The 21,378-nt window shown below is 54.8% G+C and overlaps 1 protein-coding gene across 4 annotated transcripts in view; it reads left to right on the top strand.

Annotated features, from left to right (window-relative positions):
• Window positions 1-17,022, top strand: part of SUSD4 (sushi domain containing 4) — a 135,621-nt gene extending 118,599 nt beyond the window's left edge. For 3 of the 4 annotated variants that reach the window (XM_055084043.1, XM_024130558.2, XM_055084044.1), the window contains exons 6-9: window positions 6,752-6,943; window positions 7,806-7,950; window positions 12,094-12,476; window positions 13,436-14,616. In XM_055084043.1, the coding sequence (XP_054940018.1) occupies window positions 6,752-6,943; window positions 7,806-7,950; window positions 12,094-12,476; window positions 13,436-13,464 (749 nt within the window). In that variant the 3' untranslated portion in view covers window positions 13,465-14,616. Of the gene's footprint in view, window positions 1-6,751; window positions 6,944-7,805; window positions 7,951-12,093; window positions 12,477-13,435; window positions 14,617-15,642 lie in introns of those variants that run through there. The other variant, XR_008617026.1, reaches the window with a different exon arrangement.
• The last annotated feature ends 4,356 nt before the right edge of the window (window positions 17,023-21,378 follow it).

Here is a 21,378-nt window from a genome sequence, read left to right as displayed (position 1 = left end):
ATTCTCCTGCCCCCCCCCCCCGCAAAATAATTTCTGTGAATGTTCACGAAGCCCACAGACTATTTTTAAACCTTGTTTTCCTCTTCTGGACATAATGAAATATATAAATGGGTGAAGGACTGTGATAAGTGATGTATAATTCTCAGCTCTAAGCTCCTCCTCCCTGAGCAATGGCCTCACCTCATACTGCCTTCAGAGAGTGCGAACCTACAGATGGCAAGTCCCCCATGTCTCCATCACCCTGGCTTCGATCCACTCGTCCCCGTGTCCAGCTCTAGTTCCGCCCTCCGGCCTCCTCCTGCTCCTGTCAAAGGCCAGTCTGTCCACGGACGTGCAGAGGATCGCAGCTCCTTTCGCCTTCGTAATGACCTTGCATTCCTTCTCCCACCCAGCATCACCAGCCTTGTCCTCCCTGTTGGTCTGCTCCTGTAGAGGACAGAGAAACAAGGTCCAGGGCTCCTGGGGGACGGGAGGTGGGCAGGATCCCCCGGGCCTCCAGCTGCCCCATTGGCTGCTTTCCTTTAGCAAACTTCTCTGAGTCTGCCTTTCCTACCCCGCCCACTCCTCAGCTCACAATGCCCCTCTTCCGCTGGCCACTCACCACTCTTCTGAAATTGCTTTTGCCTCAAGGTCACCGGTGATCTCCAGTCATTCTCAGCTTGCTGGGAACTACTCCCCCCTGCTCAGAGCAGTTTCCTGTCTCAGCTTCCTTGGTCCATCCCAGTCTGCTCGGCCAGGCTCTTTCACTCTTTCAACTGATTTCTCAGCCTTTGGATGGGGACCTCTCCTCTTTTCTCTCTACCCTCTCTCCCTAGGTGAGTTCACCCGGTCTCATGGTTTTCAGTCTTATCTCTAGGCTCATGATGACTGAGTTCTTTTTCTTTCTTTCTCTATTTTTTTTTTTTTTTTTTTTTTTTGCTGCACTGCGTGGCTTGCAGGAGCTCAGTTCCCGGACCAGGGGTTGAACCCGGGCTATGGCAGTGAAAGCCCAGAATCCTGACCACTAGGCAACCAGGGAAATCCCCGATGCCTGAGTTCTTTACTGACCCCAGGCACTTTCTCCTGCTGCCTGATTGATACTTGGATGACTGTCTCACTGGCAGCCCAGACTCTCACTACCTCTCCCTTCCCACAAAACAAACAAACAAACAAAAACCTGATGTGGTGAATGGCATCGCCATCTGCCTGGGTGCTAATGGCAGAAATCTGGGGGTCATCCTTGATTCTTCCCGTGGCCCCCAGATTCCATCTCTCAGCAAATCCTATTGTAGAAACAGATAGTTCTAAATAGGTTCCATGACTCTCCTTCTCACCATGTCACTCCCCCTGTCCTGGTCCAAGCCACCATCCTCTCCCACCTGGTTGTGGAAGCAGGCACCTGACAGCCTCCCCGCCTCCATCCCTGCTTCCCAGCCTCCACAGAGCAGCTAGAGCTTCCTTGAGAAAATAGGTCTATACCGGCTCTTTACAGTGTCCCTGACACTGTGGGTAGACTCTCAACTTCCGGCCACGGGGCCCACGGAGCTGCCTACACACTGCCCTGGCCGCCTCTGCACCCTCCCGTGTGCAGCCCCTCCCCTCTCTGGTCACACACGGCCACCACCCCCTCCTCCCTTCCTGCCTCCATCTTGCCCTCACGTGCGTCATCCCCTCTGCCCGGGATGTTCCTCCGCACATGGCCCTTGACCACCTGTCCTAGATCAGGGCCCTTGCCCTTGGCTGCTCTGGCGTCTGGGGCATCCTTGGTTTCTCTAGCGTGGGGTGCACACAGCTGCTGTCCTCTGGCCCGTCTCCATCACAGGGGGAGTGAGGTGGTCTGGCCTTTTTGAAGCTTTTGCATCCCTGGTTCTCTAATCCCCTGCCAGGACCAGCTTACGTTTTGGATCTTCTTGTGCCTAAAAGAACATCTGGCTCCCTTTGGTCCCAGGCACCTTCCAGGCCTCTCGGGAGGTGGGGGCAGGTCGCCCAGGCCACCTCCTGTGTGTGAGAGTTGATGGTGTTTTTCAACAGAGAGAGAGGAAAGGCCTCATCGAGACACATCAATATTCATTTGTTTACTTAATCATCTGTCTTTAGTAAGCTCCAGGAGGGCGGGATCAATGCATTATCTAGTTTCAGTTGTTGTCCAAAAACTATGTGTTAAGTAAATGAATTAAGAAATGAGCAGGGCTTCCCTGGTGGCGCAGTGGTTGGGAATCCGCCTGCCGATGCAGGGGACACGGGTTCGAGCCCTGGTCCGGGAAGATCCCACATGCCGCGGGGCAGCTAAGCCCATGAGCCACAACTACCGAGCCTGCGCTCTAGAGCCCACGTGCCACAGCTACTGAAGCCCACGCGCCTAGAGCCCGTGCTCCACAACAAGAGAAGCCACTGCAATGAGAAGCCCGTGCACCGCAACGAAGAGTAGCCCCCACTTGCCACAACTAGAGAAAGCCCACGTGCAGCAACGAAGACCCAACGCAGCCATAAATAAATAAATAAATAATAAATAATTTTTTTAAAAGAGAGTTATTTTAAAAAATAAAATAAGCTTCCCAAATTTATAATTAACACATTGATTGTCTGTTCCTTCCAAGTTCAAAGAACACTCCCGACCCTCTGCCCCTACCAGGATGCACGGGGTGGGGTTTCCTTGCAGCAAAGCTAATGGCCGGCTAGGTGCCATCACTAGAAACACTGCAAAGTGTGAAGATAAGTGTTTCCACTGAGGGGACAAATGCATCTCTATTAGCAACCGATTATGACAGTCTCAGAATCAAAGCCTCTACCGTGGGTGGTCTTTATCTGGCCTCTGAGGAAACCTGCCAGTGAGATGCTTCCAGATTCCCTCCAGGAATGTTTGGGGCCGGCCTGGTGTAATCCACGTATCCCGATTGTACAGCACGGGCACTCAGCAAGTTCAGGCACCAGTAATACTAAGCGCTGTTATTTATTAAGTGCCTGCTGCGTTCCAGACTTTTGTGTTACGTACGTTACACACACTTTCTCATCCTCGCCACAACCCTAGGAGTTAGGAATTGTTGCCCTGGCTACACGGATGGGGAAGCTAAACCCCCGAGAAGTTAAACAAGCTGCCTAACACCCGGCCCCCAGCTCAGCGGTATAGAGCTGGGATTTGAACATGAACTTGGAGCCCTCCATGCCCGTGCCTGGCTGCACACGCTGTACCACCCCCCTCCCTTGTCAGATGGGGTCTGGTCAGCCCAGGCCTTCCTTAGCACATCAGGGACCACCTGCCTCGGGGTTAAGGCAATGATCTGAACAGTCCCTTATCCTCCACGTGAGGAAAAATGCTGCTAAAAACTGTCAAGTGAAAAAAACTGCACAACCTGAGAGCTGTGGGTTAAGTTTTATTTGGGACCAAATGAAGACTATAGCCTGGGAGACAGGCTCTCAGATGGCTCTGATGAACTGCTCCGAAGAGCGGGGAGAGGACGGTACACATGTGATTTTGGGGACGGGGGTACATACAGCCAAGCTCACATCTTGGCAGGAGGTTGCAGCTAGTCACAAGGAGAAGGTGTCTCCATTAATGGTTTTAGTGCTTTTCTATATATCAGAAGATGCAAGAAATTGGGCTCATAAAATCTTCTCCTGAAAATACCTAACTGTCTGAAGGCCTGTTCTGCCAGTTTTCCCCAGAGCACAGAGGGCCTCATTCCTGATCTCCGCCCTGAACTCCTTTCACGGGGGTGTTGAAGGTCAGCGACTGCAGTTTCTCAGTGACTTCATTCTTGGAGAACCAGGTGGAGAATGCCGATCTTTAGCCGGCATAACAGACTCGCGTATATATATTTACAGGGCTTCTTCCGACCTCTCCTGACGTTTTCTGGGCCTTGAAAATGCTCTGGTGATTTTCTCATCCTGTGGGGAACTCCTGGGGATTTGTCTGGAGGGCAGCGGGGAGGAGAGTCTGCTGCTCCGTGTAACCCTTGACCGTGGAAAGGACCTAGTCTCCCAGCAAAGGTCCAGCCTCCCGTGAGCCGCTGCAGCGCTGGGGGGCACTCATGGGAGGTGCAGAGGAGGTGGGGAGCCCCTGTGGCCACATGAGCCCGGAAGCCCTGGAGGCCACCAGAGGCAGATATTGCTGTCAGGCTGGCCGCACAGTGGACCTCGAACCTCCCCTTCACTGTGGAAGGCAGGGCCTCCTTCAGCCCAGGAAGGTGGCTCCGAGAGCCCAGTGGCCTCCCTCACTGGGCCGGGAGCCGGACACTTCCTCCCCTGTGCTCTTCACGGAGGGGCCTTTGGGGAAGGAGGGGCCCTTGCTGCAAATCCCTGCGGGCAGCCCAGGACCAGCTCAGTGCTGCTGGTACCTTTTCTCTCTCCCTCCCTTTCCTCTCCTGCTGCCTTGATCACCTACCGGGGATGCTCATGGAACACCCTGGAGGGAGTGGATTTGGCAGGAGCCCCGGTTTGTGAGACTAGAAATGCGTTGGGTGACGGGACTCCGTGGGCCTGGGCAGCTCTGTGGAGGGCATGCATCTGCTGGGACGGGAGATGCCCTGGGCTGGCGGAAAGCCAGAGCGCCGGTCCCGGCTCTACCAGTGTCTACATGTGGGACCCCAGGCGCAGTCACCTGCCAGCCGCCATTCATGGAGAACGCTCTGGGCCCGTGGACCTCAGACCCAGTCCTGGACCTTCCCCTGCACCACCACCCCGGTCCGCTGGCTCCCCGCCGGCTTTGTCCAGAGGGAGCGAGGGCAGGTGGAGAAGCTGGGGCATTTCCCCCCGAGCCTCGCCGCCCCGGGGCATCTCCAGCAGTGCCTGAGTTTCCGCGGCCTCCGTCTCCCGCAGGATCACCTCCGTGGCTCCAGCTTCCGCGGGGGCCCGGCCACTAGGACAGCTTCATCCCACCTGCCCAGAGGCAGTAGCGGCTTCCCGCTTCAGCTCATCTCAGGGGCCTCATTGTCCACGAGGGTTGTTCCATCACCTGCGGAAGCAATTGCCTCATTGCGACCCCTCTCCGTAGATGCCCGGTTCCTGGTTATCCCTGACTGCGCACTCACGTCACGTCAGCTCGGAACCGAGGCCTGGCCGGCCTTCCCCGGAATAACCCTCAGATGCTCCCATTTGACAGATGAGGCCACTGAAGCTCGGAGATGAGAAGCGACTTGTTCAGGGTCATCCGGCTGGTGAGGAGCTGAGCCAGAACTCAGCCCGAGCTCCTACCCACTCCTGCAGCTGCTCCTGGAGAACGTGACCTCTCTGAGTTTCTGTTTCCCTGACTCTGAAAAGAGCCAGCAAGATCTGCCTCGTGGCATTGTTTGCAGGATGAGAGAGAGTGGCTGTAAAGAGCCTCTGGGCCCCAAGCCATGGGACACCCCATCGGGTGGGCCCATCTTGCTGACCAGACCCAGTGCCCGGGTTGCTGCCAGAAGAGAGCTCCCGACACACATTCCAGAGGCCCGTGTGGGGCGGGCAGCTCCCTGTAGATGCGGCTGCATGGGGAGAGCTCTGAGGCCTGCCTGTGCGTCTCCACTGCCCAGGGCCTGGGTACCCCTGGGAAGAGGCTCAAAAGTTAACTCTCTCCCTTTTTTGGTCAAAGCTCGTAGCGGTTTCCATAGGTGTGGGTTTGAAGCTGGCCTCGGTATTGTTTCTTGAGGAATGTCTAAGGGCAGTTCCGAGTCCTTGCCCAGGAAAGAGGGCTCTTTGTGAGAATCAGTGAACAAGCACTAAACTCCACGAAAACCATCTTTCTGGACCCAGAGACAGAACCGTTCTTACCTGGCAACCCAGAGTTTGGGTTCAAGAGAGGCAACTGAAAACAACTTTTTCTTCCCCTAAAATTATAGAATATGAGGGTTAGAAAAACCATAAAACATTATTGGGCTTCCCTGGTGGCGCAGCGGTTGGGGGTCCGCCTGCCGATGCAGGGGGCGCGGGTTTGTGCCCCGGTCCGGGAGGATCCCACATGCCGCGGAGCGGCTGGGCCCGTGAGCCATGGCCGCTGAGCCTGCGCGGCCGGAGCCTGTGCCCCGCAACGGGAGAGGCCACAGCAGTGAGAGGCCCGCGTACCGAAAAAAAAAAAAAAAAAAAAAAAAAGCATTGTCGAGGGTAGAATAAACTTCCATTTTACAGAGGAGAAAATCAAGGCTTAAATTTGGTTAAGTGACCTCTGTAAGGTCACGTAGCATATTGGTGGCAAACCAGGCCCAGGCCCCGAGGCTCCTCCGTGCTGGTCAGGGGGCCTACGACAGGGAGGCTGTGGCCTGGGCCTGCACGGAGCCAGCAGAAGAGCTGCATATACGTCGTCGGCCAAACCCCAGGAGGGCATCTGAGGATCAGGTTAGGCACACCCAGGGATTTGGATGGTCCCAGATTACTCCCATAGCCACAGGAACAGGCTCAGGATAGCTGTTCCTTTCAGCGAAGATTTTGTCCATAAATATCTCAGTTGTATTTACTAGGTTGTCTGGCACATAATAGCATGCATTATTAATAGAGCAGCTTAACACTGTCTATTAAGTAGGCATACTCTTTGCGGTGTAAAGCGAACCTCTCTTTTACGATGTACTTTATAATGCCACATGACAGCGGCAATGCTCAGAATCTTACTGCAGGCTTCCGTCTGACCTCACGTGAAGTGACAGACGAAGGGACTGTCTCGGGGACAGCTAATCGTCACTAGTCTGATGATTCATGTATCAGTGCATCTCTGAGGGATGTGTTCTCTGAGCTCAATCTCTGTTTTGAGGGTCCAGACAGGATAAGCATGTGGTTCTGAAACTCTTATTCTCCCCCACTGCCCAAGTCTGTCCGCTACCTCCCATGGTGAGTCACGGCGATTTCATCTGCCACCCGCGGCCATGTGAGCGCTACAACCACGGAACCGTGGTGGAGTTTTACTGCGACCCCGGCTACAGCCTCACCAGTGATTACAAGTACATCACCTGCCAGTACGGGGAGTGGTTTCCTTCCTATCAAGTCTACTGCATCAAGTCAGGTGAGCACGTCGAGGGCGTCCCTGGATGGTCCAGGTTCAGACTACTCACAGTGGCGGGTGGCTGTGTCCTGAGCCCCGTCCTCCTCCCACACACCCTCCCCCCTCACACGCGGTGTTAGGGACTGGAGGTAGAAACTCATCTTTGTGGATACATGTGGCTGATACTTCCAAACCCTGTTCAGAGGGTCAGGAGTATTAACCCACCCATGCCCATGTTAAAATGCTGACCCTCTGAACGGGTCCCTAGACCCCTAGCATCCATGGAAGGACCTGGCCTCTATGCACTCTGTCTTCTCCCAGCCTTGTCCCCTTCCACTGACAAGGACACAGGCCCATGGGTGTGACCCAAGCGATGCATGACTCAGCCTTTCTCTTCCACTCCAGGACGCATATCAGAACACAAATGGTATGATTATGGGTAAAACCTGCTCTCACTTCTAAAAACGTAAGCCACGTGCAAGTGTCAGTGCTTCCTACCTAATAACAAATTACTAGCAAACCGTCCTCACCCCTGGTCTCAGAGCGCCTGGGTACTGACCACACGACGGAGACTTGGGCACCCGTGCACGTCCGCCCACCGTCTCCCGCCCACCCTGGTCCAGCCCGCTTGCCCCGGCTTTTTACAGGTGTGGCCACGGCCACCTGCCCCAAGCAGGGGTGATGGCTGCCCCGGATGCAGCAAGGTTCGGGGGGAGGCATGTGTTAACACAGCGCACCTGGAGGCCCACAAATGGTAACGTGAACCAGTGCAGGTGGAGTGCAGGGAAGTAGAGAAGGCAAACGCCTCAAACGAGCACGCAGGAACCCCAGCGCCCGTCATGGCCTGGGAGCTTCACAGCTGCTTTGCTCTCTCTCACGGCAGAGCAAACGCGGCCCAGCACCCATGAGACCCTCCTGACCACGTGGAAGATCGTGGCGCTCACGGCGACCAGCGTGCTGCTAGTGTTGCTGTTCGTCGTCCTGGCCAGGATGTTCCAGACCAAGTTCAAGGCCCACTTTCCACCCAGGTCAGTGCAGCCCATGGCCGCCCTGGGTCGGGCTCAGTGCAGCCACCTGGAGCAGCAAGGAGAGAGGATGGTCAGCCTTGATGAGTGCAGACTTGAGCTTCTAAGGGGGAATAGGGGAGAAAGCAAAAACACTCGCCTGGGAGGTTGTGGGGTGTCTGGGGTCAGAACACCAGGCTGGAGACAGACTCATTTCCCTCTTTCCGCCCCCTCCACCCGTGAGCCCGTCTCCCTCCTTCCCTGGGTAAACATTCTCGAGGCAGGCATTGTAGGGGGTGCAGAGAAGGGGAGAACAGTCAGGGCTGCACACCCGGCACCTCCCACCCCCAGGCGTCCCCCCATTGCAGACTATGTGCCTGCAGCTCTAGAGTTATGTACCTTGGAGCTTCCAGGCCACAGGGAGGATAAGAAATACACAGAAGTAATTAGGGACAAGGTCCAAGGTGCGTGACCCAACAGGGGTTCAAAACCGGTGTGCAAAACCACGGCAAGTCTCAGGAAGGAGAAAAGGCTCTGGATGGCGAGCCAGGACAGGGCTGGCGAGCTTCTACCTCCAAGCAGGGTCTGAGCTTTTGGAGTGGGACCTGTGGGCGGGGGCGGGGGCAGGGCCTCCAGCCTCCTCGGCTGCACAGGTGAACTTGGGTCAGTGTCGTCATCCTCCCTGTCGTCACCACCAGAGAGGAGCTTGTCAAAGTCCCTCAGAGGCGGTCTGGTCCTCCCAGTGCCCAGGGCAGCCTGTGGCCCTGCCCCTCCGACGCTGGCCCCTTGCCCGGAACCAAGCACACCAGAGCCCTTCGGAACCAAGAACCACCCAGCACTGCTGCTGGCAGATCACTGTTCTGGAGGGAGAAGTCATTTAGAAAGCACAGGGATGGGCTTCCCGGGTGGCGCAGTGGCTGGGAATCCGCCTGCCGATGCAGGGGACGCGGGTTCAAGCCCCGGTCTGGGAGGATCCCGCATGCTGCGGAGCGACTAAACCCGTGCGCCCTTAGAGCTCGTGCTCTGCAACGGCTCGCCGCAACTCGAGAAAGCCCGCACGCAGCAGCGGAGACCCGACACAGCGAAAAATAAATGAATAAATTTATTTTTTTAAAAAAAGAAAGCACAGGGATAAGTTTGTGAACGTGAGAAGGAAGTCAGGGCACCGAACATCATAGGATGCTAGCCAGGGCTTCCAAGGGAATCAGGTATCTCCTTGGATTCCTGTGCCCATGTCAGAGTCTTCTCATTTGGGAACCTCATGCTTCAGAAAAGGGCATTTGTTTCTGACACAGGGACAAACTGGCCCCCAGGGTCGTGGGTACCACGCCCCTGGCAAAGAGCGTGTTGCTTAGTGGAGGAGGCGGCTCCCGGGACTCACCGCTTCCCACTCCGCCCGCCCTCCAGGAAACTCACTCGTGCCTCTCACACTCCCAGCCAGGCGCGGGGGCGGGAAGCAGGCGGGGCTGCTGGAGAAAGCACCGCCCACCTTTTCCCCTCAACCTCCGCCCCCCAGGACCGCGTCATCCCACGTAGCAATGCCCCCACCTGGCGGCAGGAGCCCCCCAACCTGCAAGCACCCCACTCTCCCAGCCGTGAAAGTGTGCTAGGTCGGGGGTGGGTGTGCGCCTGCATCCACGCCAGGCCCAGAGTGTGTGGACACCATCCTGGGGCCACAGCCAAGCTCCAGCTGAGGTGACAGAATCTTCTTTCCTCTCCAACCTGCCATCCGCTCTCTCTATCTTCACCGTTATTATTTATGAGTCAAGGGACCATGTTCTATCATTGAGCAATTAGACTATCTAAAGAAGACCTAAGGGTTATAAGGAGAAAGCTGAACCACATATTGTGGTTTATAGTACACTGGAGTACTTGGACGTGGCCTGGAGAGCTATTTTTCTACATAGGCTTGGGAACAAAGTTTCCAGGATAGAGACTAAATATTAAGATGTTTTAAAAATGGTCCCTAGGGAATTCCCTGGCGGCCCAGTGGTTAGAACTTGGAGTGCCCACTGCCAGGGACCCAGGTTGGATCCCTGGTTGGGGAACTAAGATCACACAAGCCGTGCAGGACAGCCAAAAGAAGTAATTCAATACATAAATAAAAATGGTCCCTAAAACTCACTTGATTTTTTTTTTTTAATCCCTCGAGTATTTATTTCCATCTTAGGTTACTCTCTAGTTGTGTGGAAACGTTGATCTCAGCTATGCAAATAGATGATAAGATTCTCAAGAGCAGGTCCGGGAAGGACTTTTTTACTCTAGGTCCCCGAGGTGTAGACGCTGAAGGGATGCTGATGACAGTCCCTGGGCTGGGACCCGGGGGGAGAAGCTGCCACTGTGGGAGCTTTTGTTGGGGGAGAACGGAGAACAGAGGCATCCATCGGGTCGCCCTGACCCAGACAGCTTGCTGGTGAAAGGGACAGTGAGAGGTAGGGAGGCCTAAGTGAGAAAGGAGGCCAGTGTGAGACCGTGGAGGCTAGGGAGGAGGGGAGCTCGGCCGGTTCCAGATCCACTAACGAGGGCTGTGGAAGGGCAGAGAAGCTGGATTTGGAGCAAACTCTTCCTTTCCTCCCGGCTCCTGCCTCTGGGGGGGTCATGGGCCTTGCAATCTCCCCCATCTCTGGGTGGCCTTAAGGATGGTGGAGCAAGGAGCCCCCCGCCAGAAACACTAAGCAAGATGCCCCAAAGAGCCAGTGGCCCCGAGTGTCAGAGGGAGGTGGCCTGACGCTTCCTCCACCTCGAACACCAACGTCCAGACATCTCAGCCCTCAGATTTTGGAGCCCCTGCCGCTGGCGTGCAGGGGTTCAGGGTCTACACCCTGCCCCCACCCCCAGCTGGGTTGTCTTCTCCTCCTGATATTTAACCTTCTGGCCACATCACTCAGCACCGGTTCCCAGCCGAGGAAACAAGGAACCACGTTCCACCGGGCCGGTTCCAGATCCACTAACGAGGGCTGTGGAAGGGCAGAGAAGCTGGATTTGGAGCAAACTCTTCCTTTCCTCCCGGCTCCTGCCTCTGGGGGGTCATGGGCCTTGCAATCTCCCCCATCTCTGGGTGGCCTTAAGGATGGTGGAGCAAGGAGCCCCCCGCCAGAATCTCTAAGCAAGATGCTCCAAAAAGCCAGTGGCCCCGAGTGTCAGAGGGAGGTGGCCTGACGCTTCCTCCACCTCGAACACCAACGTCCAGACATCTCAGCCCTCAGATTTTGGAGCCCCTGCCGCTGGCGTGCAGGGGTTCAGGGTCTACACCCTGCCCCCACCCCCAGCTGGGTTGTCTTCTCCTCCTGATATTTAACCTTCTGGCCACATCACTCAGCACCGGTTCCCAGCCGAGGAAACAAGGAACCACGTTCCACCGGCCACTTACTGGCCACCCCGGTTCCTCCAGGGACCAGGAACAGAGAGTGGTCACGGAGCTCGGGCTTTGGCATCAGACCCACGTTGTGGAAGGTGCAAGGGACCGGAGGCCAAGGGCAAGGCCAGAACCGCGTGTGTGTCAGCATAAGGGAACCCCCGCTCCGGGCAGCACGGGCGGAGCTTAGGTTCAGGTGGCTGCTGGGTTGGGGGGCGTCCGTGAGCCCACAGACCCGGAACAGGTAGTGAGATGCTAGTCAGAGTTCCTTTTTTTTCTGTTGTTGTTTTTCTGTCTTGACTAAAAATGAGTGATGTTTATACCATAGGAGAAAACAAACACAAAGCATACGCAGCACAGGGGTAACTGAAAGGGACACTTAGGGTCCACGGTTTCCCAAGCTTTTAACGGTACTGTTCCGTTTCCAACAGGCTTCCTCAGGGACACTGCTGGGGCACATTGGGATGCTCGGTTGGAATGGGCCACAGAGTCCCCTGTTCTCAGGTTTATGACCATAAGGCCAAGCCCAGAGGTCCAAAGGGGGGAAGAAGGAAGTATGAGGAGATTCTGGAGCCCAGAGGCGGCAAGAGGCCAGGAGGGAAGCAGGAGAAGAAAACCTCTCCTGTCCGGAGTGTGGCCCTGGTGGACACACCGTCTGCCGGAGGGGACCGGGCAGGGAGGCTGGATCTCCTGCATCTCCTCCTCCCAGGGCTCCGCGGCCCCCAGGACCCCAGCTGCAGTGGGGGGCACTGTGGCCTCGTTCCCGGGGTGACCTGTCACCTGACAGATTAGCACCACTTTCCTCTCCACAGGGGGCCTCCCAGGAGTTCCAGCAGCGACCCCGACTTCGTGGTGGTAGACGGCGTGCCCGTCATGCTCCCGTCCTATGACGAGGCTGTGAGTGGCGGCCTGAGTGCCTTAGGCCCAGGGTACCTGTCCTCCGTGGGCCAGGGCTGCCCCTTACCCGTGGACGACCAGAGCCCCCCAGCATACCCCGGCTCAGGGGACACGGACACGGGCCCGGGGGAGTCAGGAACCCGTGACAGCGTCTCAGGCTCTTCGGAGCTGCTCCAGAGTTTGTATTCACCTCCCACGTGCCAAGGGGGCACCCGCCCCGCTTCCGACAGCCCTGACACAGCTCCCAGCACGGCGGGGGAGGTGGCATCCACCAGCCCAGGCATTGACATTGCAGATGGTAAGCATTTGCCCCGAGGCCCGGGCCACCCTTGCACAGCCCCACCCTGCTCCCAGCTCAGGGCCAAATCAGTGCTACCGTCTCACTCGGCTTAAATTGCATCTTGCTCTCTCTGCATGTAGAGGCCATGGGCAAGGCCAGTTATTGGAAGAAATGATCATCATCTCACAAGTGATGAGCCCATTAACTGAAGTTTCCGGAGGCATAAAAGAGCACCAAGCCATCCAAAGTAGAAAGGCCACAGTGGGCAGAACTTGGTTTCATAGCATCCGTATGATCCAGGATGCTTTTCTTCTTTCTCCCTTAATTAGGCAGAACTTCTGAAAGTGGTGCTTGGGATCAAGGTAACACACACGTGCTAAAAGGGAAGACCCGGATGCGGGCACGAGGGCCCAGCCCTGGAGAAGCTCTGGGTGCATACAGGTTATGTTTATCAGGGGTGAAGTAAAAGATGTGTATGTGCCTACTGCAAGGAAAGGCAGATTGCAGCTCATGGCAAAATAGTAAAAATGCATCAGGCTAATTAGGGCTGTGTTTCCCGGGGCAAGGAGGCACCAGCACCACTTTGCAAATGAGAGCGCTAATTCCAGCTTATTTTGACAGTAAGTAGCAGTAACCACATGGAAACAGGGGTCTCCTGGTTCCTCATAGAGTTCCTTTTCTCCAGTACCACCCTGCCTCTCTGTACTTGAACTTGTAACCTTTTGGTTTGTATGACCATTAGGGTGCATGGTTGAAGCCTAACAATTTATTTTTTATGAGCTGAGTATGAGATTTTCCAGCACATAATGTTGTACAGAGGAGTTGGTTTATTTGCTTGTTAACTGATATGTGGAACTTAGCATTTTCTTCTTCTCACTGATTTGTAGGAACTGTAGACATTTTACTAAAGCTCACGATTCCAGATCTTTGCAGTGTTTTCCGGTGTATTAGTATAATAACCATCTCTTCTTTTACAGAGATCCCTCTAATGGAAGAAGACCCGTAACTGGAAAAATTCCAGATGATTCTGCTGCCCCTTTGGGGATGGGCACCTTGTACTTTGGAGTGAGGCCTCTGGAGGACAGAGCTTGGGGGGATGGAGGAAGTTTTCTAATTTATCAACATGGGGACAGTGACTCACATCGTACGTCTCGGACTCAACAGTGAGGCTGACGCGAAGGGCAGTGGCAGTGCTTTTAAATGAAACTTGAGGATTTGCCAAGACCAGTGAGGAACAAAAAGCATGGGGGGAGACCCTGTGTGGTCCTGGATGAAGGTGTTAAGTGCATCTTGTGCTGCGGAGCATGGGACAGACAGTTCCACACATATCCCACCAAATCCCACGTCCCGCTGACTTATGTTATATGAGTACTACCCGCCGCCTCTGAAAGCATGTCACATTATGTTAATCGCTTCTAAAATCTGCTTCAAACTGTCTCTGGACGCCAAATTAGGATGGATCCGTCTCTGCAGGAAGTCTGTGTTGAGCTGCTGGAAGAGCAGCAGAGCGCCCCCTGCAGGCTCCCCCAGGAAGATTCTGGTGTGTCCTGTAGACAAGCGGGATGTGGCGGTTCCACTGAGAAAGGAAAGGAAAGACTCAGACAGACTCGGCTTTCTGGAAATTTCTTCAAAAAGTAGAGCTCCTGTCCTCCGTGCTGTCCTTTGGTGAAATATCATCAGTATTTGTATTCATGGTCTAGCACACGGATCCATGGCATTGGCTAAATCTTGTGACTTTACACATGGTCAGAGTGTGTTCAAATAGCATCTCATGGTGGAGAAGTAACCAAGGTAATGTTTTGTTTTGGCATTTTTAAAAGATCCCACTTGACAATTTATCTGAGTCGTGAGCCCATCTCCAGTTAACTATTAGGGTTGTTGCCCCCACTGCCAAACTCAGACAGATTTAATTTTCCAAAACAGATATTGTATCTGAAAACATACTCCTCCTCCTCCAAATAAAATATGAGGTTGGATTTTTCTTCCCCCCCCTTTTATTTTGTCCTGCGAAGTCCGCAGGCTCCGAAGACAGACAACTCTCCGCTCCTGCTTCCCAGGCCTCCGGCTGTCTCACCCACCCGTCCATCCAGCACTCGCACCGCGCTCTCCCGGGGCCCACTGGGTGTCGTTCCTAGGAAAATGATTGATAAAAACATTTCCCGAGTCTTGAAGTGTCTCTTCGAATACATGTTCATCTATGGAGCTGATTCCGTTTCTCCTCTGGGTTTTAGACAAATACAATCAAAACTCTGATCCATAAAATTGCTATGCTGATAGAGCGGTGAGATCTGGAAGCTTGATCAAATCCTGTTTTTTCTCGGCACAGACTGATTAAAAATTAAAAAGAAAATGACACTTTGAAGCGTGGCTTCAATAGTGGAGTGGGTTTGGGTGAGCAGGGAGGGCCAGTGGCAGTGATCCCAGGGGATGGAGACAGCGGAGGACCAGAACCAGAGGCTGAAGGAGGGAGGGAACAGGAGAGGGCGTGCCCGGCCCCGATGCCCTGGGCAGCGGGGCCGCCAGCAGCAACAGCTGAGCGAGTGGGTAAAGGTGTTTGGTAATTGTAACATTGTTTAGTGTCGGAAGCTGGTTTTCATGGATGCTTAAACTCCACCTGGCCAGCTGAAAGACAGACGGCATAGGTGGCTGGGTGGGACCGGGGTCCAGAGTTCACTGTGGGCAGCCCACACCCTCCTGCCCCCTGCCGCCAGCAGCCTTCCCGGGGTCCCTGTCGGGCAGGTCTCAGCTCTTCTCCACGCCACACCTGTCCTCCCCTCATTCCCTCTAAATGGAGAGTGTGTCTCAGAGACCACCAGGTAAGTGCCTCATTGCCCACCAAAGAAGCCTGCAAGGCTGTCTCTGGGGGCTGGCCTCACCTCCTTCCAGAAAATGCTCTCCCAAAGTAGAGAGCAGCAGCACGCAGCGTGTGGGCCGAGCACAGGGAGCCTCTTCAGCCCGCACACCTGGGAGACAGGTAGCACAGGTGCAACACACATCCAGGTGTTAGTGTCAGCGTTGTTCTAAGCACAGAGGCTGGTAGGAAGGAAATGCCTGCTTAGTGACAGAGTCAGACGATGTCCAACCGAATTACCTGGCTCGTCCCCTCAGTGCCTTTACTGTGTGGCCACGTCAGAGTCTCCGTCACAAACACTGTTTGCCATGATTTTTTTTTTTTTCATTATAGTGAGCTTCTGTGGCAGGAAAACATCCTCATGCTATCCCAAGCATGTCATGCTTCTGGCTCTTTTCCTGTAAACGTCCTGGAGGCCCTCTGCACATAAACAGAATCATTCTCACCTTGCGCCAGGAATTAGTAGGTATGAGGACACACCGGGCTGTATTGTGAATCGCATGGAGAGAGCCATCCCCGCCTAAAGTGCTTTCTGCTTTGGGCGGGGGAGGCATCTCCAGGGCAGCGGTCAGGAGCGTGCTGAGAACCGGGGTGTTGCAAGGCGTCAGCCTGAGGTGTTTACGCAAGTGCCTGTTAGCAAGAACTGCAGGGCAGCGGTTTTCCGGCTGACCGGCTCCCCGTCATACACTCGCCAGGCAGAGGTCACAGGATGTCTTCACACTTCACTTGCATGTCGCTTGTTTTAATTGCAAGGTTGTGATTGGCTGGTGTGGGCTCTTTAGAGCCTTTTCCACTTAATGACACCCATCCCAGCAGCTGGCACGTGGACAGGACTGCCTCCTATTCCTGCAGAAGTGTTTTGCCCCCGGGCACACAGCAGACCTGGACAGTTGGGAGTGACCTGCAGAGGCTCACAGGGCACAGCCTGCCGGGCCTGGAGGCGTCTCCTGCTCCTTTGCTCCCTCCCTCCACACCTGGCTATGCTAGGCAGCCCTCCTCCCAGGACGTCTGGGTCCCAAGGCAACCCCTGCAGAGTGGTGTGGCATCCCGGGAGAGCACCGGCTTTGGAAGGGACCATCCCCTGCTTCAAAATCTGCCTCTGCCACTAACTGGCTGTGCACTTGGACGAGTTCTTGCCCCCCACCCCAGACCACCTCAATTTCTTCATGCAGAAACTAGAGATGGTTTACCTCTGCCTTCCCCGCTGGGCTGTAGTGAGGATGACAGCTAGTGTAAGTCACAGCGCACAGTAAGCATCTGACAAATGGCCGCTGCTCTCCCCTCGTTCCCCACGGTGAAAGAGGGTGTCACGTGAGTGATTTACTCAGTGCAGCTCTAGGCACCGTGGACCTGCCTTGGTCCCCACCACCCTCCAAAGTGTTTGTAGACAAAGCTTGTTCGGGCTGCCCCAAGCAGGCGGGCTGAGATGTGCCATCCTGCTCCCCCAGACCCTCTTGCCAGGAGCACCTCCCTGGCTTCTACAAGCCAAGCTTTCCATGCAGAAGGAAATTGTCAATCCGTTGGGCATTTACCTTCCCTCCCAGTATAGCCGTCTCTTGAGTGCTGAAGAAAGTTCTGCTCAGGGAGGGCAGGACAACCTCAGAAATTCCTCCAAGGACTCTGAAGGACTCAGATCACCTCCACAGGCAGCCCTGCAGATTAACACTAACCTGCTCCCCTAATTTTATTGTCAAGTTTGGATTTAAAGCATAAAAGTTAATGCCCATGCATTTCCAAGGTGATAAAGAAAGAAGTCCAAGGGAGAGATGCGTGCTCTAGCAGACAGAACAGGGCTCCGGGAAGCAGCAGTTACCTGTCAGGGAGGACGGATGCTGAGCACTATGGCACTGAAACCGTAAAACTTAACACAGAGAGTGCAGCGTCACTGGGGCCATGTTTAACTGCTGCGGCGGCAGTGTACCGTCTCCACACTGGGCTGGAAAATCAGTCCTGGGTACCTGCAGTGCACAGGGTTAAGTGGCCAGAGAAGGGCCCAGCTACCTGAGTAGGAGCCAAACCTGCCCTGTTAAGTGCCTCATCCACGTGTTCAGAGCCTGCGGGAACTCTGGTCCCTGGTCCTGCAAGAGGCTGGGATGAGGAAACCGGAACACGAGCAGATGCTTTAAGAGCTTGGGGCAAGGGGGATGGGATGGAACCTGAGGGAAGGAGATTGATATTGTCTTCTTGGAGCCCATAAGAATATTTATAGACCCTGTTCAGTCAATAAATATTTATTAAGCACCTGCTATGGGCTAGGCCGGGTCTGCGCTCTCCAGTCCAGCGGAAATAAGGGCTGGGAAACCGGCAGATACAAACCCAGAGCTCCGAAGCTAAGGGCGCTGGACCCAGACCTGGGCTCTCAGGGGCTGCCCGCGGGCACAGCAGCCCAGCTGGGAGCAGGCTGAACGGGGCGCTCGGGGAAGGGGGCAGAGGAGCGCAGGCTTGCGGGGAGGTAGAGGAGGGCTGGGGGGCGGGAAATGGGAGAGTCGTTTTGTGCTTCGGGGCCTGGAGCAGGGGTGTGGGGAGGGACTGGAGACGTAACTCAGGACCAGACCCTGGAAGCCTGGTGCCATGTTAAGGAGGCAGGCGGTTCCCTTCGGGGAATGGGAAGTCAGAGAAGGTGTGAAGCAGGGAAGTGCTGGGGTGAGATGGGGCTAGACGATCAGGTCTGACAGTGGTCTGCAGGCCCGCTCTGCCTAGGAGTCCGGGACATCTGAACCCAGCTGAGGGCGGCGCCACCGGGTCTTGGGGGTGGGGGACCCTCCAGGCCTCCGGTTCCTCAGCGGTACAGTGCGAGGGTAGAACAGATGTTCTCGGAGCTCTTCCAGCTCTGACAGGGTGAAATTCCCTTTCCTGGCTTTTTAAAAAAATCCAGAGCCCAACGTCCCCCAACCCCCATCCGCTTGCCCAAGATCTCTCTTCGCAGCGCCACTCCCGCCCTTCCCCCCCCCCCTACAATGTCCTCACGCTCCTCCCACCGAGCAGCTGGGGCTCAGGGGCAGCCCCCGCCCAGCATCCCCTTGGTGGAGGCATCTACCATCTAGAAAACCTGCCGCCACCTCAGTCGGGATGGGGATGGGGGAGACAAGAGACACGGGCAATTCTGGCCACCTGGGGCAGTTACCGGCCACTCCCGCCCTTCCCCCCGCCTACAATGTCCTCACGCTCCTCCCACCGAGCAGCTGGGGCTCAGGGGCAGCCCCCGCCCAGCATCCCCTTGGTGGAGGCATCTACCATCTAGAAAACCTGCCGCCACCTCAGTCGGGATGGGGATGGGGGAGACAAGAGACACGGGCAATTCTGGCCACCTGGGGCAGTTACCGGGACCCTCGGCCAGAAGCAGATGCTAACAGCGCCCATCGCGGAGTCCATTTCACTCCGGTGACCGGAAGCAACTAAAAGCCCAAACAAATCTATTAGATTGATTTTGCCCACAAATTCTTTATCATTGTGTAGCCTTGTCCACGCTCTGAAGCACGCTCACCTATTGTGTACTTTGGGGGCTGGGGGCTGGGAAGGAAGCAGACATGCACCAGGTTGCCGTTGGCTGTGCCTGTTTTTATCAGGACATTCATCGCTGGGAGCGAGGAGGCTGTCCTTCCGCGTGGTTCTCACGTTCCTGTGACTTCACGTTAACAGAACAGCAGTATCTCCTGGTTATGCTGCAGGTGCGGACACAGAGCCCTGTGCTTTTTTTTTTTTTTTTTAATAGACTGTTTTTTAGAGCTGTCGTAGTTTATAGAAAAGTTGAGCAGAAAGTACAGAGTTCTCATCAGATCCCCCCTCTCTCAGTGCAATTTGATACGCCTGCTACTTTTTTTTTTTTTTTTTTGCCGAGCCACGAGGCGTGCAAGATCTTAGTTCCCCGACCAGGGATCGAACCCGTGCCTCCTGCCGTGGAAGCGCAGAGTCTTAACCAATGGACTGCCAGGGAAGTCCCCACCTGCTACAATTGATGGGCCAATATTGATACGTTACTATTAACTAAACTCTATAGTTTACATCAGGGTTCACTCTTGGAGTCACCCATTCTCTGGATTTGGACAAATGTACAATGTCGTGTATCCGCCATGACAGTATCATATACAGTAGTTTCACTGCCCTGAGCCTACCCCGTGCCCCACCTATTCATCCTTCCCTCCCCTTGAGCCCCTGGCACCCACTGATCTTTTTTTACTGTCTACATAGTTTTGCCTTTTCCAGAATGTCGCATAGTTGGAATCATGCGGTATGTAGCCTTAGCAGACTGGCTTCTTTCACTTAGAAATATGCAAGTAAGCCTCCTCCGTGTCTTTTACATCTCTGTGCTTTTAAAAGGACAACAAGGAAGGCAGCCAATTTTCACAACTAGAAACTTCAAAGACTTCATAGGCTTCTTGGCTCATGGGCTGGAGAAGAGTGTGAGAAGCCAGCGAGTCTATTACCAGGTCCCCCTGCCCCGGGCCACCCAAGGACACAGGAAAGAACATTCTGCAGCTTCCCTCAAGACCACATCCTGGGGTATGACAAACTTCTTCCTTATGTCATCCCCTCCGTTTGGCCTTTAACTGAGGTTGGGCCATGCATACCCTGTAAACTTTTGCGAACCCTCAGGCTCCAGGGCCCTAGGACTTCCATCTTTCCTCCACACTTTCTAACTCTTTCCACCCCTCAGTTCTCAAGTCCTTCCCACCCCCTCATCAACTTTAACACAGAGCCCGCGAAGCATCGCTGAGCTGCATGCTGAGGGTCCCTAACGGATGAGATGACACCTACACCCAGGAAATGATAGACCAGGTGGAGGTGTGGCCTGGGAGGCAGAGAAGGTTTCCCAGAGCCAGGGATGGGAGCTCAGATGGTCATCGTTTTGTGCACGCAATAGCTGCTCTTCCCCCACTGTAGATGACAGTCTCAATCTAAAGGGACACAGTCTCAGGGGTTTGCTAGCCATGACCTTTCTCTGTTTCAATTTCCCCAAGTGTAAAACATGGAAAATAATAGGACCTAATTCACAGGCGTGTTGGGTGGAGCTAACAAGTTAATCTGTGTACAGTGATTCGAGCCATGCCTGGCCTGGGACACCCACTCAAAGGTGGTTTCACCCAGACGGTGCCCCAGACATGGAGTTAAGTCTGCCTGCTCGGTGGCGTTGGCCTTCTCCACAGGCAGGTCACGGTGACATTTTCCTCTTTGATTCTTGAACCGTCTCCACTTTCCTCCTGAGACTCCCTCTGTGCTCATCGTGGCTCAAGGGGGCCCCTCAGGGCTCAAGTCTTCAACCCACCAGAAAGCAGCCCGCCCTGGCATCATCCAGCTCACTTTCCAAAAGTGTCCTCACCAATGTCGGGAGAGATGGGAGCAGACGCTCGACGGGCAGCCGTCTACAAGTTCCCCTCTGCCACGCCCCAGACCAACAGGAGGGCAAAGCCATAAAGAGGAGTGAAGTCCGTCTGGTATAACTTGTTTTTTGTTAACTTAGGACATCACAGTGATTTTTATGCACCACCACTTACTTCCGTATCCAAGGGCTGACAAGCCATCTATTTTGTAACTGAACCAGATGCTTGTCTACTATCAACACTGAATTCACAAGTCCCTCAGTCCCAGACCCACCTTCTCTAGTTTGGCCAAACACTGTCCCACATGGGCCTTTCCAGCCTCAGGGACGCTCCAGCCTCCGCAGTCCCACACGGGCCCCTAACGTTGGTTTTGCAGTATCAGCTCTGGGTTTTCTGGGTGCCTGGAGTGGGCGCTAGGCAGTGCTGTCTGCTGCTTAAACTCCTGGGCATTGGAACCCAACAGACCTGGGTTTACGTTTCAGCTCTATCACTTACAGAAGCAAAGTCAGGCAAGATTTTGACACCCAAGCCTCACATCTGTCACCTGTAAAGCGAGGCCACTAATAGCACCTACCTTGTAGTTTGTTGAAAGGATTAAATACCATGATGACATAGATTGCTTAGAGCAACGCCCAGCACAAAGTAAACACTCAAAAAACGGTAGCTGCTCTCAATACTCTCTTCTTTCCACTGCTGCCCCGTGAAGCAATCAAACCCATCAGTCCTGCACCATCCATGGGGCCGCAGTGTG

The sequence above is a fragment of the Physeter macrocephalus genome, chromosome 4 (genome assembly GCF_002837175.3).
Source record: "Physeter macrocephalus isolate SW-GA chromosome 4, ASM283717v5, whole genome shotgun sequence".
Lineage (NCBI taxonomy): Eukaryota > Metazoa > Chordata > Mammalia > Artiodactyla > Physeteridae > Physeter > Physeter macrocephalus.
This window is presented reverse-complemented; position numbering and strand designations above follow the sequence as displayed.